The sequence below is a fragment of the Pseudophryne corroboree genome, chromosome 1, assembly GCF_028390025.1.
Source record: "Pseudophryne corroboree isolate aPseCor3 chromosome 1, aPseCor3.hap2, whole genome shotgun sequence".
Taxonomy (NCBI): Eukaryota; Metazoa; Chordata; class Amphibia; order Anura; family Myobatrachidae; genus Pseudophryne; species Pseudophryne corroboree.
In genome coordinates this window covers 372,833,281-372,854,514 of record NC_086444.1, presented here as the reverse complement: position 1 = coordinate 372,854,514, position 21,234 = coordinate 372,833,281, and the positions used below count along the sequence as shown (strand labels likewise).

The following is a 21,234-nucleotide window of genomic DNA, read 5'->3' as shown; positions in this document are numbered from 1 at the left end:
TCTAATATAGGATTTTCACAAAGATATACTGTATTACGTATTTTTCTCTGTGATTTGGTCACCATATCTCTCCTCTATCTCTGCTAGTGCTGACTACACTGTGCAGGGGTTTTGGTTTAGAGATATAGCGCTGCTGATAATTGTACTGTGTTACATCATACTGTAAGTTATATCATGTCTGCTCATGAGGGTAACGGTTCTGGGGCTGAACACACTGCCGGTGTTGCTGAAGCCACAGACCCATATGAGGAAAATATAGCAGCTGTGGGCTCTGGTTCTGGGGGCTCCTTGCCGGATATTGTGGCTGAGATCCTGGTCTGTGGATCTGGACTCTAGGAAAACCCTGGAGGTACTACCTTTCAAGGGAGATATTCTGTTTGGGGAGGACTTAAATAAGATAGTGGCTGACTTGGCTACTGCCAAAACTGCCTGTCTACCACATACCGCTCCTTCTGTGTCGAAGGCTAAAGGTACGTCCTTTCGCCCTTCAGGTAAAGCAAAAGGTCAGCCGTACCACAAGCAGGCCCGCACTTCCAAACCTGGTAAGCCGAAGCCCAATAGAGCCTGGGCTGACCGTCAGCCAGCTTCCAAGACCGATAAGCCTGCCGCATGACGGGGCGGGCCTCCCCCTGGGGGATCCCAGGGTGGGGGGCCGGCTTCTAGGGTATACCCAGGAATGGTTGAAGACCACTTCAGATGCCTGGGTACGGGAAGTCGTCACTCGAGGTTACGCCATAGCCTTCAAAAACCGACCCCCTCATAGATTTTGCCAGACAGACGTCCCGTTGGACCAGACAAAGGCATACACTCTGCATTCGGTGGTACAGACCCTCCTGGATACAGGAGTTGTAGTACAGGTGCCTCTTGCTCAGAGGGGCCGGGGGTACTATTCTCTGCTGTTTCTAGTCCCGAAACCGAATGGGTCCTCCCGGCCCATTCTCAACCTCAAGGCATTGAACAAGTTTGTGAAGGTTTCCAAGTTCCGTATGGAAACCCTTCGCTCTATAGTTCTGGCCTTGGAACCTGGGGACTACATGGTCTCGCTGGATATACAGAATGCTTACCTGCATATTCCTATAGCAGCGTCACATCAGCAATACCTGAGGTTCGCTATTGGCAACCTTCATTACCAGTTTTGGGCGTTACCTTTTGGTTTAACAACGGTTCCGCGTGTTTTCACCAAAGTAATGACGGTGGTACTCCGCCATCAAGGGGTCAGGATACTGCCGTACCTGGACGACTTGTTAATCCTGGCAAATTCCCCAGAACTTCTCCTGTGTCATCTGGATATGACGGTCCGGTTTCTACAAGCCCACGGGTGGCTCATCAACTGGAAGAAATCCTCCCTGGTCCCTGCTCAGAGCATGGTGCACCTGGGAGCGCTATTGGACACTCACAACCAGCGGTTGTTCTTGTCTCGGGAGAAAGTCCTGAAGCTTCAGGACAGGATTCGTTGCTTCCTTTCTCGTCCGCAAGTGTCGATACATTCGGCGATGCAGGTGCTGGGCCTCATGGTGTCAGCATTCGACATGGTGGAGTATGCTCAATTCCATTCTCGCCCCCTCCAGAGGCTGATTCTAGCCAAGTGGGACGGCCTGCCTCACCGGATCAGGTCTCACATGATCTCCTTGACTCCGGAGGTCCGTCTGTCGCTACTTTGGTTGCTCCAAGACCAACAGTTGTGCAGGGGCCGTCCCTTCTGGATATCCGACTGGGTCCTGTTGACGACAGATGCCAGTCTAAGAGGTTGGGGCGCGGTGCTGGAGGGGTGTGGTATTGAAAGTCGACAGTAACTAGGTCGACAATGCCTAGGTCGACCACTATTGGTCGACAGTAACTAGGTCGACAGGGTGTCTAGATCGACAGGGTCTTTAGGTCGACATGTTCTAGGTCGACAGGTCAAAAGGTCGACATGAGTTTTTAATGTTCTTTTGGTGTCGTTTTCTTCGTAGAGTGACCGGGAACCCCATTTAGTGCACCGCGTCCCCTCGCATGGCTCGCTTCGCTCGCCATGCTTCGGGCATGGTGCCTTCGCTCCGCTAGGCACAGATTTTCGTTCCAATCGTAGTCCACGTGGATCGTTAAGTATGAAAAGGTTAAAAAAAAAAAAGAAAAAAATTGTGAAAAACTCATGTCGACCTTTTGTCCTGTCGACCTAGAACATGTCGACCTAAAGACCCTGTCGACCTAGACACCCTGTCGACCTAGTTACTGTCGACTTTCAATCCGGATCCCGTGCTGGAGCGGCTACCTTCAGGGTCGGTGGACCAAGGAGGAATCTCTCCTCTCGATAAATATTCTGGAATTGCGGGCGGTCTTCAATGCGTTGAACCTGGCCCAGCATTTAATTCAGAACCGTCCTGTTCAAATACAGTCGGACAATGCCACCACAGTGGCTTACATAAATCATCAAGGCGGCACTCGAAGCCGTTTGGCAATGAAGGAAGTCTCACGGATTCTACATTGGGCGGAACACCATCTACCGGCCATATCGGCAATATTCATTCCGGGAGTCCTGAATTGGGAAGCGGACTTTCTCAGTCGTCAGGACGTGCATGCCGGTGAGTGGAGCCTCCATCCAGAAGTGTTTCAACTCCTAGTGGAAAAGTGGGGTCTTCCAGATGTAGATCTGATGGCGTCTCGACACAATCACAAGGTTCCGGTCTTCGGAGCAAGGACAAGGGATCCTCAAGCAGCATTCGTGGATGCGCTGGCGGTGCCGTGGAGGTTTTCTGCTGCCGTACGTGTTCCCTCCGGTGTCACTCCTGCCCAGGGTAATTCGGAAGTTCAAGCAAGAAAAAGGAAATTTGCTTCTCATAGCTCCGGCGTGGCCCATACAGCCCTGGTTCTCAGACCTGCAAGGCCTATCGTCAGAGCGTCCACTTCTGCTTCCACAACGCCCAGACCTCCTTGTTCAGGGCCCCTGTGTCTACCAGGACCTAGCCCGGCTGTCTTTGACGGCGTGGCTCTTGAAGCTTCCATCTTAAGGGTTAAGGGTTTTTCTGAAGAGGTCATTAAAACTATGGTTCGGGCCCGGAAACCGGCTTCTGCTCGGATTTACTATAGGGTATGGCATTCCTACTTTGTTTGGTGCTCATCTAATAATTATGACGCTTCCAAGTTTAGTACAGCCAAACTTTTGGCTTTTCTGCAGCAGGGCCTAGATTTAGGCATGCGTCTGGTCTCCCTCAAAGTTCATATTTCGGCTTTGTCGGTGTGGTTTCAGAGAAAAATTGCGACTTTACCTGATGTTCATACTTTCACTCAGGGTGTGTTGCGTATCCAACCTCCCTATGTCCCGCCTGTGGCTCCTTGGGACTTGTCGGTGGTTTTGGAAGCGTTGCAGGAGCCTCCGTTTGAACCCCTGGGTTCAGCTGACCTTAAGTGGCTTTCCCTTAAGGCGGTGTTCTTGCTGGCTATTGCCTCTGCTAGAAGAGTGTCGGAACTGGGTGCCTTGTCTTGTAGTTCCCCATATCTGATTTTTCACCGTGACCGGGCGGTTCTTAGGATTTGTCCCGGATATTTGCCTAAGGTGGTTTCTACTCTACACCCCATTGTCCATTCCTTGTGGAGCCCAGTGTACCTCGCAGAAAAAGATTTAACAAAGGTAAGTTCTTACCATAAATCTCGTTTTTTCTGGCCAAAACAGTCTCCTAGTTCTTTTTAGAAGAAGATGATATGTCTTGGAAAAAGAGGGGGGTTTATATAATATGTGCTGATTTCATGGATTTCTGAGAACTTGCTGCTTCATGAATTTTTGCTGCTTTCCAATTAGCAGAAATCTCACTGCGATCCCCAAAAAAGTGCTGTTTGGGTACCCACACATACGACTTTACGCACATTTCAGCTTACCACCTCCAGGGGCTGCGAGGGCCCCATTTAGCAACAAGACCTAACCCCTTTTAGCAGTCGCTAAAAGGGGTAATGTTCTACTTTCAGTATTTAACAAACAGCAGTAAACGTAGCTTACCACTGATTGCCCATGCACTGCTTACTGTTAGGAAACTCTAGCACTATTGTGTGAGACCCTTAGAGCCGGTGAGAGGGTCTTCTGCCTATAACAGCCCCGCGTTGTTCCTTTTGTGCACAGCATGCACGTTGGTACTTAGGTTGCTTCCTGGACTTAAACCTCTAGCAGTAGAGGCTCACACAATAGTCCAGAGACCACAGGATATTGAACAGGCGAAAAGACACACGGGAGCACAGAGGGTTCAGACCAGGGCTGGGGCAGGTTCTTCTTCTGAACAGAAGAAGGCTGACACTATGCAGATGGCTGGTAGACACGGTGCAGATGTTACGCTTACACTGTGCAGTTGATTACAGTCTACAGGCAGAGAGTGGGAATGCTGGAGTGGCAGACAGAGTGTTAAACACACTAGGCTGGAGGTAGGTACAGGCAGGGCGGTTACATCTCCGTAGACAGCCACACTGACGAGCATCTGTGTTGCTAGGCAACCATAGACGCAGTAGCTGAGGGGCGCCCCGGTTGTCTACAGACAGGTGGGTACTGGCGGTCCTAGCGGCCGAAAGCCGCGATGTCCCGGTGCCAGGCAACAACCGGGACTCGTGTTGGGGACAAGCCGCTCGGCATTGCCGGGTCCCCATCAGGTGAAAGTGTAATGTACATGCGCAGACTGGCTGTTGTGCATGCGCATGACACAGCAACCCGTTGCTGGCAGTGATAGCCTGCCAGCAACAGAGCTGAGCAGGAGGACATCACTGGATCTTATTGGAGAGGTAAGTAATGTAAATGTCAAAGGATATTCGTTAGTACAGATATTACTGAGATACTAAACAAAATATGCTGAAGTCCCAGCAGGCTGTGGTGATATAGACAATGAGGAGTTCAGAATGCCCAAACTCCAGGATGAGCCCTTTTATTCAAAAGGTACCATTGTCCCACAGAGGATCCTGAGAAAAGGATTTAACATAAATGTAAATATACAGTTTCCCCACACCTGTTTTGAGTTCATACACCTTAGATAGAATAATAAAAGCAGACATCAACTCTGTATTTTGTTTATTCTTTGTTATTTTTTGTATTGAGTGTAACTTCTTCATAGAAAGCCAAATAATGTACTGTTAACTACTATCAACCCTTCAGGTATACTGTGTACAAGATGTGTTTCAACTCGTGGAGAAGATTTGTGCATACCCAGCACAAGACCAGACAAAAGCATCAGGCTGCAGAATGTCATGGTGAGGATTTTGTTGCAAAAACTTGCTTTCTGCTCTCTCCATAGTGATATCAGTTCACTGGAGAAAATAAAAATAAGTTTCCTTTCTCCATCTGGCAGCACAGACTAGGCTGATGTGGCTTTTACTCCATGTACTTGTAGGCCTCATTTACATTTTTTACATCAAAGGTCAACTTAGACTACTGTATCCATGTATTATTACATTTGTCAGATACACTCTCTCTCTCTCTCTCTCGCCACAGTCTTCTCCAAATGTGAGATTATTTCTAGTAACTGCCTTTCTTTTCCTTGGAGCCTAAGCAGAAGTATATGGCTGCATGGAGAGAGAACAGGATTGGCCAGGCTTCTCTACTGTAGTCATGTCACCTCTCTTCGGTACAACCTAGTCTTCCTCATTGTTCTCCTTGTTTTATGTGTGCAGCATAGTGTTCTGTGGTATGGGCAAGCTCATGTCCAAGCAGCTGTTACTTTTAGCTACTTAAGCATTTAACCCTATTTTACTTAAGCCCATCATGACACACGTGGTGGCATATGAATTGTATTTGAGACACAACCAGTTGTCTTTGTTTTGTTAGTTAATTCTTCGGGCACATCTAGAAGGAGAGGCTCCATAAACTGCGTTATTTATGCAGCCATGTTGCAGTGCAATGCTTGCATCTCTTAGTAGGTGTGGATTAGTACATTTTCTCTATCGTCCTAAGTGGATGCTGGGGTTCCTGAAAGGACCATGGGGAATAGCGGCTCCGCAGGAGACAGGGCACAAAAGTAAAGCTTTTACAGGTCAGGTGGTGTGTACTGGCTCCTCCCCCCATGACCCTCCTCCAGACTCCAGTTAGATTTTTGTGCCCGGCCGAGAAGGGTGCAATTCTAGGTGGCTCTCATAAAGAGCTGCTTAGAGAGTTTAGCTTAGGTTTTTTTATTTTACAGTGATTCCTGCTGGCAACAGGATCACTGCAACGAGGGACAGAGGGGAGAAGAAGTGAACTCACCTGCGTGCAGGATGGATTGGCTTCTTGGCTACTGGACATGAAGCTCCAGAGGGACGATCACAGGTACAGCCTGGATGGTCACCGGAGCCACGCCGCCGGCCCCCTCACAGATGCTGAAGCAAGAAGAGGTCCAGAATCGGCGGCTGAAGACTCCTGCAGTCTTCTTAAGGTAGCGCACAGCACTGCAGCTGTGCGCCATTTTCCTCTCAGCACACTTCACACGGCAGTCACTGAGGGTGCAGGGCGCTGGGGGGGGGGCGCCCTGGGAGGCAAATGAAAACCTTTAAAAAGGCTAAAAATACCTCACATATAGCCCCAGAGGCTATATGGAGATATTTACCCCTGCCTAAATGTACTAAATAGCGGGAGACGAGCCCGCCGGAAAAGGGGCGGGGCCTATCTCCTCAGCACACGGCGCCATTTTCTGTCACAGCTCCGCTGGTCAGGAAGGCTCCCAGGTCTCTCCCCTGCACTGCACTACAGAAACAGGGTATAACAGAGAGGGGGGGCAAAATAAATGGCAATATATTAATATAAAAGCAGCTATAAGGGAGCACTTAATCATAAGGCTATCCCTGTCATATATAGCGCTTTTTGGTGTGTGCTGGCAGACTCTCCCTCTGTCTCCCCAAAGGGCTAGTGGGTCCTGTCTTCGTATAGAGCATTCCCTGTGTGTCTGCTGTGTGTCGGTACGTGTGTGTCGACATGTATGAGGACGTTATTGGTGTGGAGGCGGAGCAATTGCCAAATATGAGGATGTCACCTCCTAGGGGGTCGACACCAGAATGGATGCCTTTATTTGTGGAATTACGGGATAGCGTCAACTCGCTTAAGCAGTCGTTGCCGACATGAGGCGGCCGGACACTCAATTAGTGCCTGTCCAGGCGCCTCAAACACCGTCAGGGGCTGTAAAACGTCCCTTGCCTCAGTCGGTCGACACAGACCCAGACACAGGCACTGATTCCGGTGGTGAAGGTGACGAATCAACCGTATTTTCCAGTAGGGCCACACGTTATATGATTTTGGCAATAAAGGAGATGTTACATTTAGCTGATACTACAGGTACCACTAAACAGGGTATTATGTGGGGTGTGAAAAAACTACCAGTAGTTTTTACCGAATCAGAAGAATTAAATGACGTGTGTGATGAAGCGTGGGGTGCCCCGATAAAAAACTGCTAATTTCAAAGAAGTTATTGGCTTTATACCCTTTCCCGCCAGAGGTTAGGGAGCGCTGGGAAACACCTCCTAGGGTGGACAAAGCGCTAACACGCTTATCAAAACAAGTGGCGTTACCCTCTCCTGAGACGGCCGCACTTAAAGATCCATCAGATAGGAGGATGGAAAATATCCAAAAAGGTATATACACACATGCAGGTGTTATACTACGACCAGCTATTGCGACTGCCTGGATGTGCAGTGCTGGGGTAGTGTGGTCAGAGTCCCTGATCGAAAATATTGATACCCTGGACAGGGACAATATTTTACTGTCGTTAGAACAAATAAAGGATGCATTTCTTTATATGCGTGATGCACAGAGAGATATCTGCACACTGGCATCACGGGTAAGTGCTATGTCCATTTCGGCCAGAAGAGCTTTATGGACACGACAGTGGACAGGCGATGCGTAGAGGAGTTATTTGGGGTCGGTCTATCGGATTTGGTGGCCACGGCTACGGCCGGGAAATCCACCTTTCTACCTCAAGTCACTCCCCAACATAAAAAGGCACCGACCTTTCAACCGCAGCCCTTTCGTTCCTTTAAAAATAAGAGAGCAAAGGGCTATTCATATCTGCCACGAGGCAGAGGACGAGGGAAGAGACAGCAACAGGCAGCTCCTTCCCAGGAACAGAAGCCCTCCCCGGCTTCTACAAAAGCCTCAGCATGACGCTGGGGCTTCGCAAGCGGACTCGGTGGCGGTAGGCGGTCGTCTCAAGAATTACAGCGCGCAGTGGGCTCACTCGCAGGTAAATCCCTGGATCCTGCAGATAATATCTCAGGGGTACAGGTTGAAATTAGAGACAGAGCCACCTCGCCGTTTCCTGAAGTCTGCTTTACCAACGTCCCCCTCAGAAAGGGAGACGGTTTTGGAAGCCATTCACAAGCTGTATTCTCAGCAGGTGATAGTCAAGGTACCTCTTCTACAACAAGGGAAGGGGTATTATTCCACTCTTTTTGTGGTACCGAAGCCGGATGGCTCGGTAAGGCCTATTCTAAATCTGAAGTCCTTGAACCTGTACATAAAGAAGTTCAAGTTCAAGATGGAGTCACTCAGAGCAGTGATAGCGAACCTGGAAGAAGGGGACTTTATGGTATCCTTGGACATCACGGATGCGTATCTCCACGTTCCAATTACCCCTCACACCAGGGGTACCTCAGGTTCGTTGTACAAAACTGTCACTATCAGTTTCAGACGCTGCCGTTTGGTTTGTCCACGGCACCTCGGGTCTTTACAAAGGTAATGGCCGAGATAATATTTCTTCTTCGAAGAAAAGGCGTATTAATTATCCCATACTTGGACGATCTCCTAATAAGGGCAAGGTCCAGAGAACAGCTAGAGATGGGTTTAGCACTATCTCAAGAGGTGCTAAAGCAGCACGGATGGATTCTGAATATTCCAAAATCCAAATTAATGCCGACAACTCGTCTGCTGTTCCTGGGGATGATTCTGGACACAGTTCAGAAAAAGGTTTTTCTTCCCGAAGAAAAAGCCAAGGAGTTATCTGACCTGGTCAGGAACCTCCTAAAACCAGGAAAGGTGTCTGTACATCAATGCACAAGAGTCCTGGGAAAAAATGGTAGCTTCTTACGAAGCAATCCCTTTCGGCAGATTCCATGCAAAGGGATCTGTTGGACAAATGGTCAGGGTCGCATCTTCAGATGCACCTGCGGATAACCCTGTCGCCGAGGACAAGGGTATCCCTTCTGTGGTGGTTGCAGGAGGCTCATCTATTGGAGGGCCGCAGATTCGGCATGCAGGATTGGATCCTGGTGACCACGGATGCCAGCCTGAGAGGCTGGGGAGCAGTCACACAGGGAAGAAATTTCCAGGGAGTGTGGTCGAGCCTGAAAAAGTCTCTTCACATAAGCATTCTGGAACTAAGAGCAATCTACAATGCTCTAAGCCAGGCGGAACCTCTGCTTCAAGGAAGACCGGTGTTGATCCAGTCGGACAACATCACGGCAGTCGCCCATGTAAACAGACAGGGCGGCACAAGAAGCAGGAGGGCAATGGCAGAAGCTGCCAGGATCCTTCGCTGGGCGGAGAATCACGTGATAGCACTGTCCGCAGTATTCATCCCGGGCGTGGACAACTGGGAAGCAGACTTCCTCAGCAGACACGACCTTCACCCGGGAGAGTGGGGACTTCATCCAGAAGTTTTCCACATGCTATTAAACCGTTGGGTAAAACCAATGGTGGACATGATGGCGTCTCGCCTCAACAAAACACTGGACAGGTATTGCGCCAGGTCAAGAGATCCGCAGGCAATAGCTGTGGACGCGCTGGTAACACCTTGGGTGTACCAGTCGGTATATGTGTTTCCTCCTCTGCCTCTCATACCAAAGGTATTGAGGACTATACGGCAAAGAGGAGTAAGACTAGTGGCTCCGGATTGGCCAAGAAGGACTTGGTACCCGGAACTTCAAGAGATGGTCACGGACGATCCGTGGTCTCTACTTCTGAGAAGGGACCTGCTTCAGCAGGGTCCTTGTCTTTTTCAAGACTTACCGCGGCTGCGTTTGACGGCATGGCGTTTGAATGCCAGATCCTAAAAGGAAAAGGCATTCCAGAAGAAGTCATTCCTACCTTGATAAAGGCAAGGAAGGAAGTCACCGCGAAGCATTATCGCCGTATTTGGCGAAAATATGTTGCGTGGTGCGAGCAGCGGAGTGCTCCGATGGAGGAATTTCAACTGGGTCGTTTTCCTACATTTCCTGCAATCAGGATTGTCTATGGGTCTCAAATTGGGATCTATTAAGGTTCAAATTTCGGCCCTATCAATATTCTTCCAAAAAGAATTGGCCTCAGTCCCTGAGGTCCAGATTTTTATCAAAGGAGTACTGCATATACAGCCTCCTGTGGTGCCTAAGGTGGCACCGTGGGATCTAAATGTAGTTTTAGATTTCCTCAAATCCAATTGGTTTGAACCACTAAAGAATGTGGATTTGAAATATCTCACATGGAAAGTGACTATGTTACTGGCCCTGGCTTCGGCCGGGAGAGTATCTGAACTGGCGGCTTTGTTTTATAAAAGCCCTTATTTAATTTTCCATTCGACATAGGGCAGAGCTGCGGACGCGTCCGCATTTTCTCCCTAAGGTGGTATCAGCGTTTCACCTGAACCAGCCTATTGCAGTGCCTGCGGCTACAGACGACTTGAAGGACTCCAAGTTGTTGGACGTTGTCAGAGCCTTAAAAATATACATTTAAAGGACGGCTGGAGTCAGAAAATCTGACTCGCTGTTTATACTGTATGCACCCAACAAGTTGGGTGCACCTGCTTCTAAGCAGTCGATTGCTCGTTGGATTTGTAACAAAATTCAACTTGTACATTCTGTGGCAGGCCTGCCACAGCCTAAATCTGTTAAGGCCCATTCCGCAAGGAAGGTGGGCTCATCTTGGGCGGCTGCCCGAGGGGTCTCGGCATTACAACTCTGCCGAGCAGCTACGTGGTCAGGGGAGAACACGTTTGTAAATTTTTACAAATTTGATACCCTGGCAAAGGAGGACCTGGAGTTCTCTCATTCGGTGCTGCAGAGTCATCCGCACTCTCCCGCCCGTTTGGGAGCTTTGGTATAATCCCCATGGTCCTTTCAGGAACCCCAGCATCCACTTAGGACGATAGAGAAAATAAGAATTTACTTACCGATAATTCTATTTCTCGGAGTCCGTAGTGGATGCTGGGCGCCCATCCCAAGTGCGGATTATCTGCAATACTTGTACATAGTTATTGTTAACTAATTCGGGTTATTGTTTAGGAAGCCATCTTTCAGAGGCTCCTCTGTTATCATACTGTTAACTGGGTTTAGATCACAAGTTGTACGGTGTGATTGGTGTGGCTGGTATGAGTCTTACCCGGGATTCAAAATCCTCCCTTATTGTGTACGCTCGTCCGGGCACAGTACCTAACTGGAGTCTGGAGGAGGGTCATGGGGGGAGGAGCCAGTACACACCACCTGACCTGTAAAAGCTTTACTTTTGTGCCCTGTCTCCTGCGGAGCCGCTATTCCCCATGGTCCTTTCAGGAACCCCAGCATCCACTACGGACTCCGAGAAATAGAATTATCGGTAAGTAAATTCTTATTTTCATGTCCATAAGACAGAAGTCACACATAAATTTCTCCTCCGGTGCTTCTTGGGCCATATGTTCATACAGTACTAATGTTGCAATGATCTCCTCAGTTTCCTTAAGGTTTTCTTTGAAAACCCAACAAGCCTCTAGTGTTTTTTGTTTTTTTCCTGTTACCGGTCATGGGCACCACATTTTTCGTCCTCCTAAGTATTATGGGCCTAATTGAGATCTGATCGCAGCAGCAAATTTGTTAGCTAATTGGCAAAACCATGGCCCTCATTCCGAGTTGATCGGTCGCAAGGCGAATTTAGCAGAGTTACACACGCTAAGCCGCCGCCTACTGGGAGTGAATCTTAGCTTCTTAAAATTGCGACCGATGTATTCGCAATATTGCGATTACTAACTACTTAGCAGTTTCAGAGTAGCTCCAGACTTACTCTGCCTGTGCGATCAGTTCAGTGCTTGTCGTTCCTGGTTGACGTCACAAACACACCCAGCGTTCGCCCAGGCACTCCCACCGTTTCTCCGGCCACTCCTGCGTTTTTTCCGGAAACGGTAGCGTTTTCAGCCACACGCCCCTGAAACGCCGTGTTTCCGCCCAGTAACACCCATTTCCTGTCAATCACATTACGATCGCCGGAGCGAAGAAAAAGCCGTGAGTAAAAATACTTTCTTCATAGTAAAGTTACTTGGCGCAGTCGCAGTGCGAACATTGCGCATGCGTACTAAGCGGATTTTCACTGCGATGCGATGAAAAATACCGAGCGAACAACTCGGAATGAGGGCCCATGTGCACTGCAGGGGGCAGATATAACATGTGCAGAGAGCGTTAGATTTGGGTGGGGTGTGTTCAAACCGAAATCTAAATTGCAATGTAAAAATAAAGCAGCCAGAATTTACCCTGCACAGAAACAGAATAACCCACCCAAATCTAAAGGCCCTACACACTGGCCGAGGTGCCAGATGGACGATATGGCAGACGGACAACCCGGTGGCGGGGGGGCTTTGACGGGGGAGTGAAATTTCTTCTCACCCCCCCCGTCACCGGATCCATAGCCCTGCATGCTAATATAGATGATATTGTCTATATTGGCTTGCAGGCATAAACAAGCCGGCACCAAGGATGAACGATCGCGGGGCCGCGCTTCGTTCATCGTTGGTGCATACACACTGAAAGATATGAACGATATCTCGTTCATTAATGAACAAGATCGATCATATCTTTAATTTTAATCGGCCAGTGTTTAGGGCCCATGACACTCTCTGCACATGGTTTTGCCCATTAGCTAACATATTTGCTGTTGCGATCAGATCTGAATTAGGTCCATTGTCAATTAAAGTACATACTCCAACATATTTTCTGTGCCCAACACAGGATAAGCAGCATCTGATAATTACAGTAGTTGTTCATGCGTGGCATCTATATATACGTGTGACCACTAGTACACTACTAGCATCTGATAAGTTTGAGTGTGTGAAAGGTTGTCTTTTCTAAGCACAAGTCAGACCGGTAATGATAACTCCTGGAGCTTTCCCTTGACACTTTAATAGACTAGCTCAGTTTCCCAAACTCCGCCATTACAGTCCAGGTAATAAGGATATCAATGCTGAGGTCCAGATGATTAAATTACATTGACTGTGGCACTAATTAAGTCATCTGTGTTCAAGCATGGATATCCTTAAAACCTGGACTGTAATGGTGGCGTTTGGGAAACTGAGCTAACATTCCGGAGGATCCTCCATTAGGCTCAATGACAAATTTGAACTTGCTGTGCGGCTTCTTGCCAGGACATGACATGACAAATTCTTTTGAGTTTTAGAATAAGCTCTCAATAAATCTCTTTTTTTGAGTATTATTTACCCTTCTCACACACTATATTTCATAGGATGTCGGTTCTGGTCTTATCTATGGATCTACGGGGGTAATTCAGAGTTGATTGCAGCAGCATATTTGTTAGCAGTTGGGCAAAACCACGTGCACTGCGGGGGGGGGGGCAGATATAACATGTGCAGAGAGAGTTAGATTTGGGTGAGGTGTGCTCAATCTGACATCTAAATTGCAGTGTAAAAATAAAGCAGCCAGGAGGCGTGGCCACGGCAGCTAAGGAGTAAGGTGCGGATCTTGGGAGCTCCCCGAATACAGCCATCCTTTCACACATCCTGACCTCTCTGGTGTCCCTACCCGGGCTGAATACCTCACTCACACTGCTGGGCACCGGCGGGCATCCTTTTCTGCGGTCTCTGGGACTCGTGGGACGGCGTCGGCTGACTTCCGGCCTGTGCCTCCTCCGGATCCCCGGCCTCAATTTCGGCGCCCTCGGCCGCGGGACGCCCTGAGCTCGGGCGGTGGGCTGCCGCTGTTGACAAGCACCCCGGGACGACTGGGAGGTGGAAGCTGCCTCTCCTCTCCCTGACAGGCTGCGGCCCGGAGCCCTGATACCCGGAGAAGAAGAGGAAGCAGGTACTCCTAGGGAAGGGGAAGAGCACTGCGGCCATTTTGGGAGAAGTTATACAGACGGCCCCACTGCTCTGGGCTGACATCCACGCTTGGAAAGGCTGCATTCATCTGATGTGCCCTGTGAACTGTCTCTGCACACTGGGTCCTTACTGCATGCTGACCTCTCCTATTCTTACTCTCCTAATGACTATGCTAATATCCACCTGAGATTGGAAGCAAAGTCAGCTATTTACACTGCACAGCCCTTCCATTCTACCACACAGGAGTTGCATATAGATTGGAACTGATTACACTGCTGTACTGCACTAATATCCTACAGTGTACTGCATACCACTATCCTACTTTTGCAACCCCGGAATTTACTACAGGATATTCCCGTCCGTACTGTTACTTTTACACGAGTCTGTGCTTCTTATCCATTGATACTCTGACCTACAGACCGGACACGGTTGGTGCCCGCCACTGATTATACGCAACCTTGCTGTAGCCGCCTTCTAATTACAATCCTATACTGTAACCCTACTGTGGGGTGAGTGTGACTGCTCCTGTCCAACATGGTTAAGGGCGGCCTGAGTGCGGCCGCGGCCAAACTAGAAAGATTTACCAGACAACCCAATCTCAGGGTAACACCGGCTCCTTCTCATGGAGCCTCTCCAACACACTCGACCTCCCCTCCCGAGTCTGCGGTCAATTCCCCGGAGGCAGCGGAGGCGCCGTCTATTCAACAAGTGCTGGAGGCTATAGCTGGCAGTGAACAGCGTCTCTCCGATAAGATGGAGAAGGTGCAGTGTGATCTCTCCTTGCTCCGCCAAGATGTTCAACGTATCCGAGAGAGAGTGGGTGAGGCGGAGACACAGGTCTCCAATCTGGAAGATTTGTGTGGCCCCCTGAAGCAGTCCGTATCCACGGTGACCCAGCAGGTTTCCTCCCTTCAGACCAAGCTTCTGGACATGGAGGGACGGCTGCGCAGGAACAACGTCAGATTTGTAGGCCTGCCTGAAAGAGAAGAGGGTTCGCAGCCGGAGGACTTCCTCGAATCCTGGCTTAAGGAGATGTATGGCGCTGAGTCCTTTACGGCCCATTTCACGGTGGAGCGAGCACATAGGATACCATCTCGGCCGCTACCTCCTGGTGCCCCTCCTCGCACCTTCATCGCTAAATTCCTGCACTATAAGGACCGTGACTCGGTTCTCCGCTTGGGTCGCACGAAGGGCCCGTTGGTCCGCAATGGAGTCAAGGTATCGGCCTTCCCGGACTTTGCCGCAGACGTCCAGAAGGACCGAGCCCAGTTTATGCCCATTAAACGGCGTCTGCGAGACCTCAACATTTCATACTCCATGCTGTTTCCCTCAAGGCTCCGGGTTGTGGCGGATGGGGAGACCAAGTTTTTTAATTCCCCTAGAGAGGCGGCCCAATGGTTGGACAGATTTGCGCCGGGTGCTCGGCAACTGGCTCCGGACTGATCTCCTGCGTTGAAGAGCCTGGGGCCTGGTCTACCGGAGGCAACGATCACAGTTCGGGGAGCCCCCCTCCTTTGCATTGGTGGCTCAAGACTTTTACGTCCAAGTGGTGTTGGTTAGAGAGGGTTAGAGGTTCAGTTGAGAATCTAGGCCTTCCTAGCGCTTGGTAGTTTGGGTTGATTGTTCGGGATATAAGTATGCCGGAGTTTGGGGTGGTGTACGGGGAGGGAATGGTTAGTTGGGAAGCTGCTAGTTGCGCCTCCTTTTGCTGTTTTCGGTTTTCTTTCTTTAGTTTGTAATTTTTCTTATTTAAGTATTTTCTGAGGCAAGGATGTTTCATATTTCAGATGCAATGGCTTACAATGCGGGGCTCATATACGTCATGTGTTGCTGGTGTTAATAATGCTGATTCTCAAGATGTATTTTGGGGGAGGTCCATCCGGGAGGTACATAGAGCTTACATGGGGTCATGATTAATCTAAAATTTCTGGCATGGAATGTTCGAGGTCTGAATAACAAAATCAAACGATCTTTGATTCTGAATATGATTAAGAAATATGACCCGGATATTGCATGCCTCAGTGAGACCCACTTGGAGGGACATAGGTTACTGTCCTTACGACGGGCCTGGGTGGGCTGGGCTTACCATGCCTCTCACTCCTCCTTTTCTAGGGGTGTCTCCGTCCTGATTAAAAAGACAGTGCAATTTGAGTTGTTATCGATTAAAACTGACCCGTATGGAAGATTTGTATTTATAGAGTGTAAGCTGAGCTCCCAGCCCTATTACATTTTAGCGGTGTATGTCCCCCCTCCTTTCTCATATGCTGTGCTACAGCAAGCTGCTTCTTTCATAGCTCCTTCCCCTACCACCCCAGTGATTTGCTTGGGCGATTTTAATAATGTCCTAGATTTGTCTTTGGACCGATGGCACTCCCCACAGGCTGCGCTGGCGGGTGGTGGTCCTACCAAGTTTGCTGATTTTTTGAATAGTTTGCAGTGGGTAGATGTGTGGCGGCTTCGTCACCCTGCGGTCCGTCAGTTCTCCTGTTTTTCCAGCACTCATGGCTCCTTCTCCAGGATTGACCTGATGTTGGTGTCCCCCGCCCTCGTCCCTGGGATTATTGACGTCCACTACGAGGCTCGAGGGGTCTCTGACCACTCCCCTCTGTTGATGACTCTTGCTGTGGAAAGTCAGAGGGGGCACTCTTATTGGAAACTGCACCCCTCTTGGCTGACCCAGCTGGGGGACTGCGGTGACTTGGAGACTCAGTGGGAGGGTTACTTTAGCGACAATGTAGGGTCTGCCCCGGGTACAGTAGTCTGGGATTCATTCAAGGCGTTCTTGAGAGGTTCATATATTGGACGTATAGCGGCTCATAAAATGTCCTCTAGGGAGAGAGAACAGGCCCTTGAAAGGGACGCTAGGGACCTAGAGTCCCAATATTTGTCCGACGGCGCCCCCGCGACAAAGACACGCTGGCTGGTGGCTCAGTCGGCTTGGTTGGCCCACCTGTCTGATAAAAACTCTCGATCCCTCCTTTTTAAAGCTACTAATATTTATATGCAGGCTGATAGGACGGGGGGCCTCCTGGCCCGTCTTCTACATTACGATCGTCCTGGGACTACGATCACCCAAATGTCCGGTGCGGATGGCTCTTTTGTTGACACCACACCGGACATTGCGCTGTTATTCCGATCTTATTTCTCTGAGGTTTATAACTCACAATTGACATGCTCTACTTCAGATCTTTCATATTACTTGGGGGGTGTTCCGCTGCCTGCACTCTCCTCTGAAGCCTGTGAGATGCTGGAGGCGCCTTTGACGCTCGAAGAGGTGACTGCGGCCATTGGTATGTCCCCTACTGGCAAGGCTCCGGGTTGTGACGGAATTCCCTCCGAGGTATACAAAAATCATGTTGATTTTTTTGGGCCCAGGCTTCATGCCCTATACTTAGATATATTTGCCAATAACGAACTCCCCCCCTCCATGTCAGAGGCAGTTATAATAGTGATCCCAAAGCCCGGTAAGGACCCTAGGTCTCCAGACTCCTATAGGCCGATATCCCTGATTCCCACCGATGCTAAGATCCTGGCAAAGATATTGGCAGTACGGCTTAACACAGTGATCACCTCCCTCATTCACCCGGACCAGACTGGCTTCATGCCAGGAAAGTCCACGTCTATCAATTTACGTAGACTGTATACCATTTTACAACTCCCACATGACTCCCCTTCTGTCTCGGCTGTGGTCTCGTTAGACGCGGCCAAGGCCTTTGACAGCATTGAATGGGCTTATTTATGGGAGGTGATGGCTTGTATGGGCTTTGGACCCAATTTTATAAGATGGATTAAATTACTGTATCAACATCCGAGTGCCAGGATCTTGGTGAACGGTTATGTATCCCCCTCTTTTCAATTGACCCGTGGTACTAGACAGGGCTGCCCCCTGTCCCCAACGCTGTTTGCCTTGGCCATCGAGCCCCTGGCCTGCTTGATAAGATCGCACCCAGATATTGTGGGAATTTGTACAGGTTCACGTGAGGATAGAATAGCTCTTTATGCCGATGACATGTTGTTGTTTTTGCAGGATTACACCAAGTCAATGCCCATTCTGCTGCGTGTGATAGAGAACTTTGGAGATCATTCGGGTCTTAGAATTAACTGGCCTAAATCATACATTATGCCAGTCATAGGCCCCCCTCCTACTGTTTCCAAAATCCCCCTGCCATTAGGTTGGACGGTACAATTTAAGTACCTCGGAATCCAAATAACTAACGACCCTTCTGATTTTGTCCCTCTGAATCTGGACCCGACCATGCAGTGGGTCACGGGCAAATCCAAGACTTGGTGTAAGCTTCCACTGACGGTGTCTGGCAGGGTTAATCTCATTAAAATGATTATACTGCCCAAACTCTTATACATTATTCTCCAGTCCCCGGTATATATTTATCCAATATTCTTTAGGAAATTGAATAGCGTTCTGTCCTCACTGATATGGGCTAATAAACGACCTAGGATACAGCTAAATACCCTTACCAGACAGCGATCTGACGGCGGCCTGGCTCTGCCTAACTTTCAGATGTATTACTTCGCTGCTCAACTGACTCATATTACTGTATGGGCACAAAACTCTGGGGCTGACTCTTTGCATTGTGAGTTTATTCATTGTTACTTTCCCCACCTCTCTCCTATGCAGGTGCTACTGAGTGGGAGCATAGCTAGGTTTCTTCCCCCTATCATTTTCCAGGCCTTAATGATATGGCGGGCCCTGAGAGACCTCTTGAGGTACGATGGCCTGGACCCAGATACCCCCTTATGGTACTCTGACTGGCTCCCTGAATTGCATACACTTGAGGGGCGGGAGGTATGGGCCCCTAGATCGGTGATTTCTATCTCTCAACTTTACCTAGATAATGTACTTAAATCCTTTCAACAACTGAGAGATGAGTTTGACCTACCCAATTCTTACTTCTTCAGATATCTCCAGCTTCGTCACGCCCTCCAGTCCCAATTTGCTGAATCCCCCCCACGAATCCTCCCATTCCCCATCAAGACCTTTGTGGCTACTTTGGGTCGGGCTAAGATGGTCTCCCTTGCGTATGGATATCTTCTTACCAAGCTCCATACGGACCCTTTGACACGTCTCCGTGGAAAGTGGGAGGAGGATTTGGGTCTAATAACTGAGGAGGACTGGGTCCTTGCTCTGGAATACCCTGCCAAGGTTACCAAATCCCTCAGATATCAGCAGATTCAATTCTTCATTTTACACAGAACATATATGACTCCAGCTAGGCTAGCTACTTTTGGGACGGGCAGATCTGGCCTTTGTCCTAAGTGTGGGGGGGCGGTGGGAACATTCTGGCATCTAGTGTGGGACTGCCCGAGGTTGAGGGTGTTCTGGTTGGGGGTCAGGTCAATTCTGGAGAGTACGGGTGTGCCTGGCGGACTGCTTACCCCACAATTCTGTATTTTGGGGATGGGATGCTCTACTTCGGTGTCTGTTTCAATGGGTCTCTATGCTCTCAGTCTATGTGCCTTGGCTAAGGTTTGCATTGCAAGGATGTGGATGGCCCCTAAAGCCCCGTTAATATCTGCACTTAAGACCTTAATTAACGACACAATAATTAAGGAAAGATACGTTTATATGAAACAAAACGCATCAGCCAAGTTTGAAAAGGTTTGGTCTCCTTGGCTGGACTCCCCCCATTCTCACCTGCTTCCCCAAATATAGTGGGCACTGAAGCGCTAACATATCAATAACTTACTATTACTGATGTATACTGAGATGTTTGGCGGTTGGGCCCTACGTGTTCGCGTGTTCGCCTGCTTATATGTATGACTAATGTGGTCCTGAATCGGATGGCTCCTTCTCACTCTGCTTCTGTTTTTTTTTTTTTTTTTGTCTTTGTTTGTTATTTTTCTTACTGTTTAGTTTACGGGTGTAAATATAAAAGTTAATGGAGACTAATATAGTTGGCTACGGATTTTGCAGACCCTAATGGTCCGAACAATAGGATATCCTTGTATATTCCCTCTTGAAATTGACCTGATATTTCATTGCTGTAAGCTTCGCTCAAAATGTGGCTCTGATTCAAGACAATTGGATGTATTGTTTGTGTTATGATGATGCTCTGCAATGTCTGTACCTTATTCTCCAGACTACTGAATAAAAATTACTTTATTAAAAAAATAATAATAAAGCAGCCAGTATTTACCTTGCACAGAAACAAAATAACCCGCCCAAATCTAACTCTCTCTGCACATGTTATATCTGCCACACCTGCACCGCCAGCCTGTAATAGGGTAAGCATGAATAGGTTAAAGGCATGTAATAGGGTAAGCGTGAATACATAAAGAATAACTCCCACAAGTTTGACATGTATGACAGTAGCAATATGTGAAGTATAAACAATATTCATGTCACTTAAAGGAAGGCAATCTGAGTAAAGAAGTAAATAATTACTCAGACCTGTTACTCACAGCCAGCTGGAGCGGGGGTAGTATCTATAGCAATCAGGGGGTCTTCGGAGTAGATTTGTGTTTCATATTCTGATGCCGTTTAAATAAAAAAATATAGAGGGGTCTGTGATAGAGCATCTGAAGGGAGGTGTCTGTAATAGACCATCTGAAGAATATATAAATGGATTTATATACTCTAGAACTCCATAGTTCCCCACCTACTTCCCCCGGCTCTTCCATTTCCCGGTGATGTCCCTCTAGGTTCTGACCTTGGACCCCTTCTCTACTCCATGTACACCTGTTCCTTTTGTGGGCATATCAGTTCCTTCAGACTCTAATAGCACCTGTATGTTGACAACACCTAAATTTACCTCTTCCCATAACCTACTTGTCACCATTAATCTGCTACTATGTCATCTGCTGTCAGTCAGCATGAAACATAACATCTCTAAAACTGAATCCATCATCTTTCCGTCTCTTCCCCCCACCCTGCCTCTCTGTCCATAACACCTTCCTCTTCTCTGTCTCTAAAGTTTGCTGTCTGGTTGTCATCCTTGCCATATGTGAACTGTTGCTTGCCTGCCGCAAGATTGCAGAGCAGAGGATTGGGGAGCTTCCTTTGTCTTTGTAAGTGCTCTGCCTCTTAAGGGTAGTTCCCATCTCAATAACATGGAAAACTAAAAATTTGGTCTGATTACCCCGTGTGTTGCGCAACTATGTTGTAGGGCTGCCCTATAGTGCCCGTAACCAGGTAAAGTGTCTCTCCAAAACACAACAAATAGAATAAAGAACAGGAAAAAATTATGGCTACAGGTACCACCAGGCGCCTAGACCAGATGTTAAATTACAATACATTTAATGGAAAGGACCATAAAAA

General features: G+C 48.6%; 1 protein-coding gene across 3 annotated transcripts in view; it reads left to right on the top strand.

Moving 5' to 3' along the window:
• Nucleotides 1-21,234, top strand: part of SFI1 (SFI1 centrin binding protein) — a 353,554-nt gene that overhangs the window by 156,972 nt on the left and 175,348 nt on the right. For all 3 annotated transcript variants that reach the window (XM_063913069.1, XM_063913070.1, XM_063913068.1), the window contains exon 5: nucleotides 5,105-5,199. In XM_063913069.1, coding sequence (XP_063769139.1) covers nucleotides 5,105-5,199 — 95 coding nt within the window. The remainder of the gene's footprint in view (nucleotides 1-5,104; nucleotides 5,200-21,234) is intronic.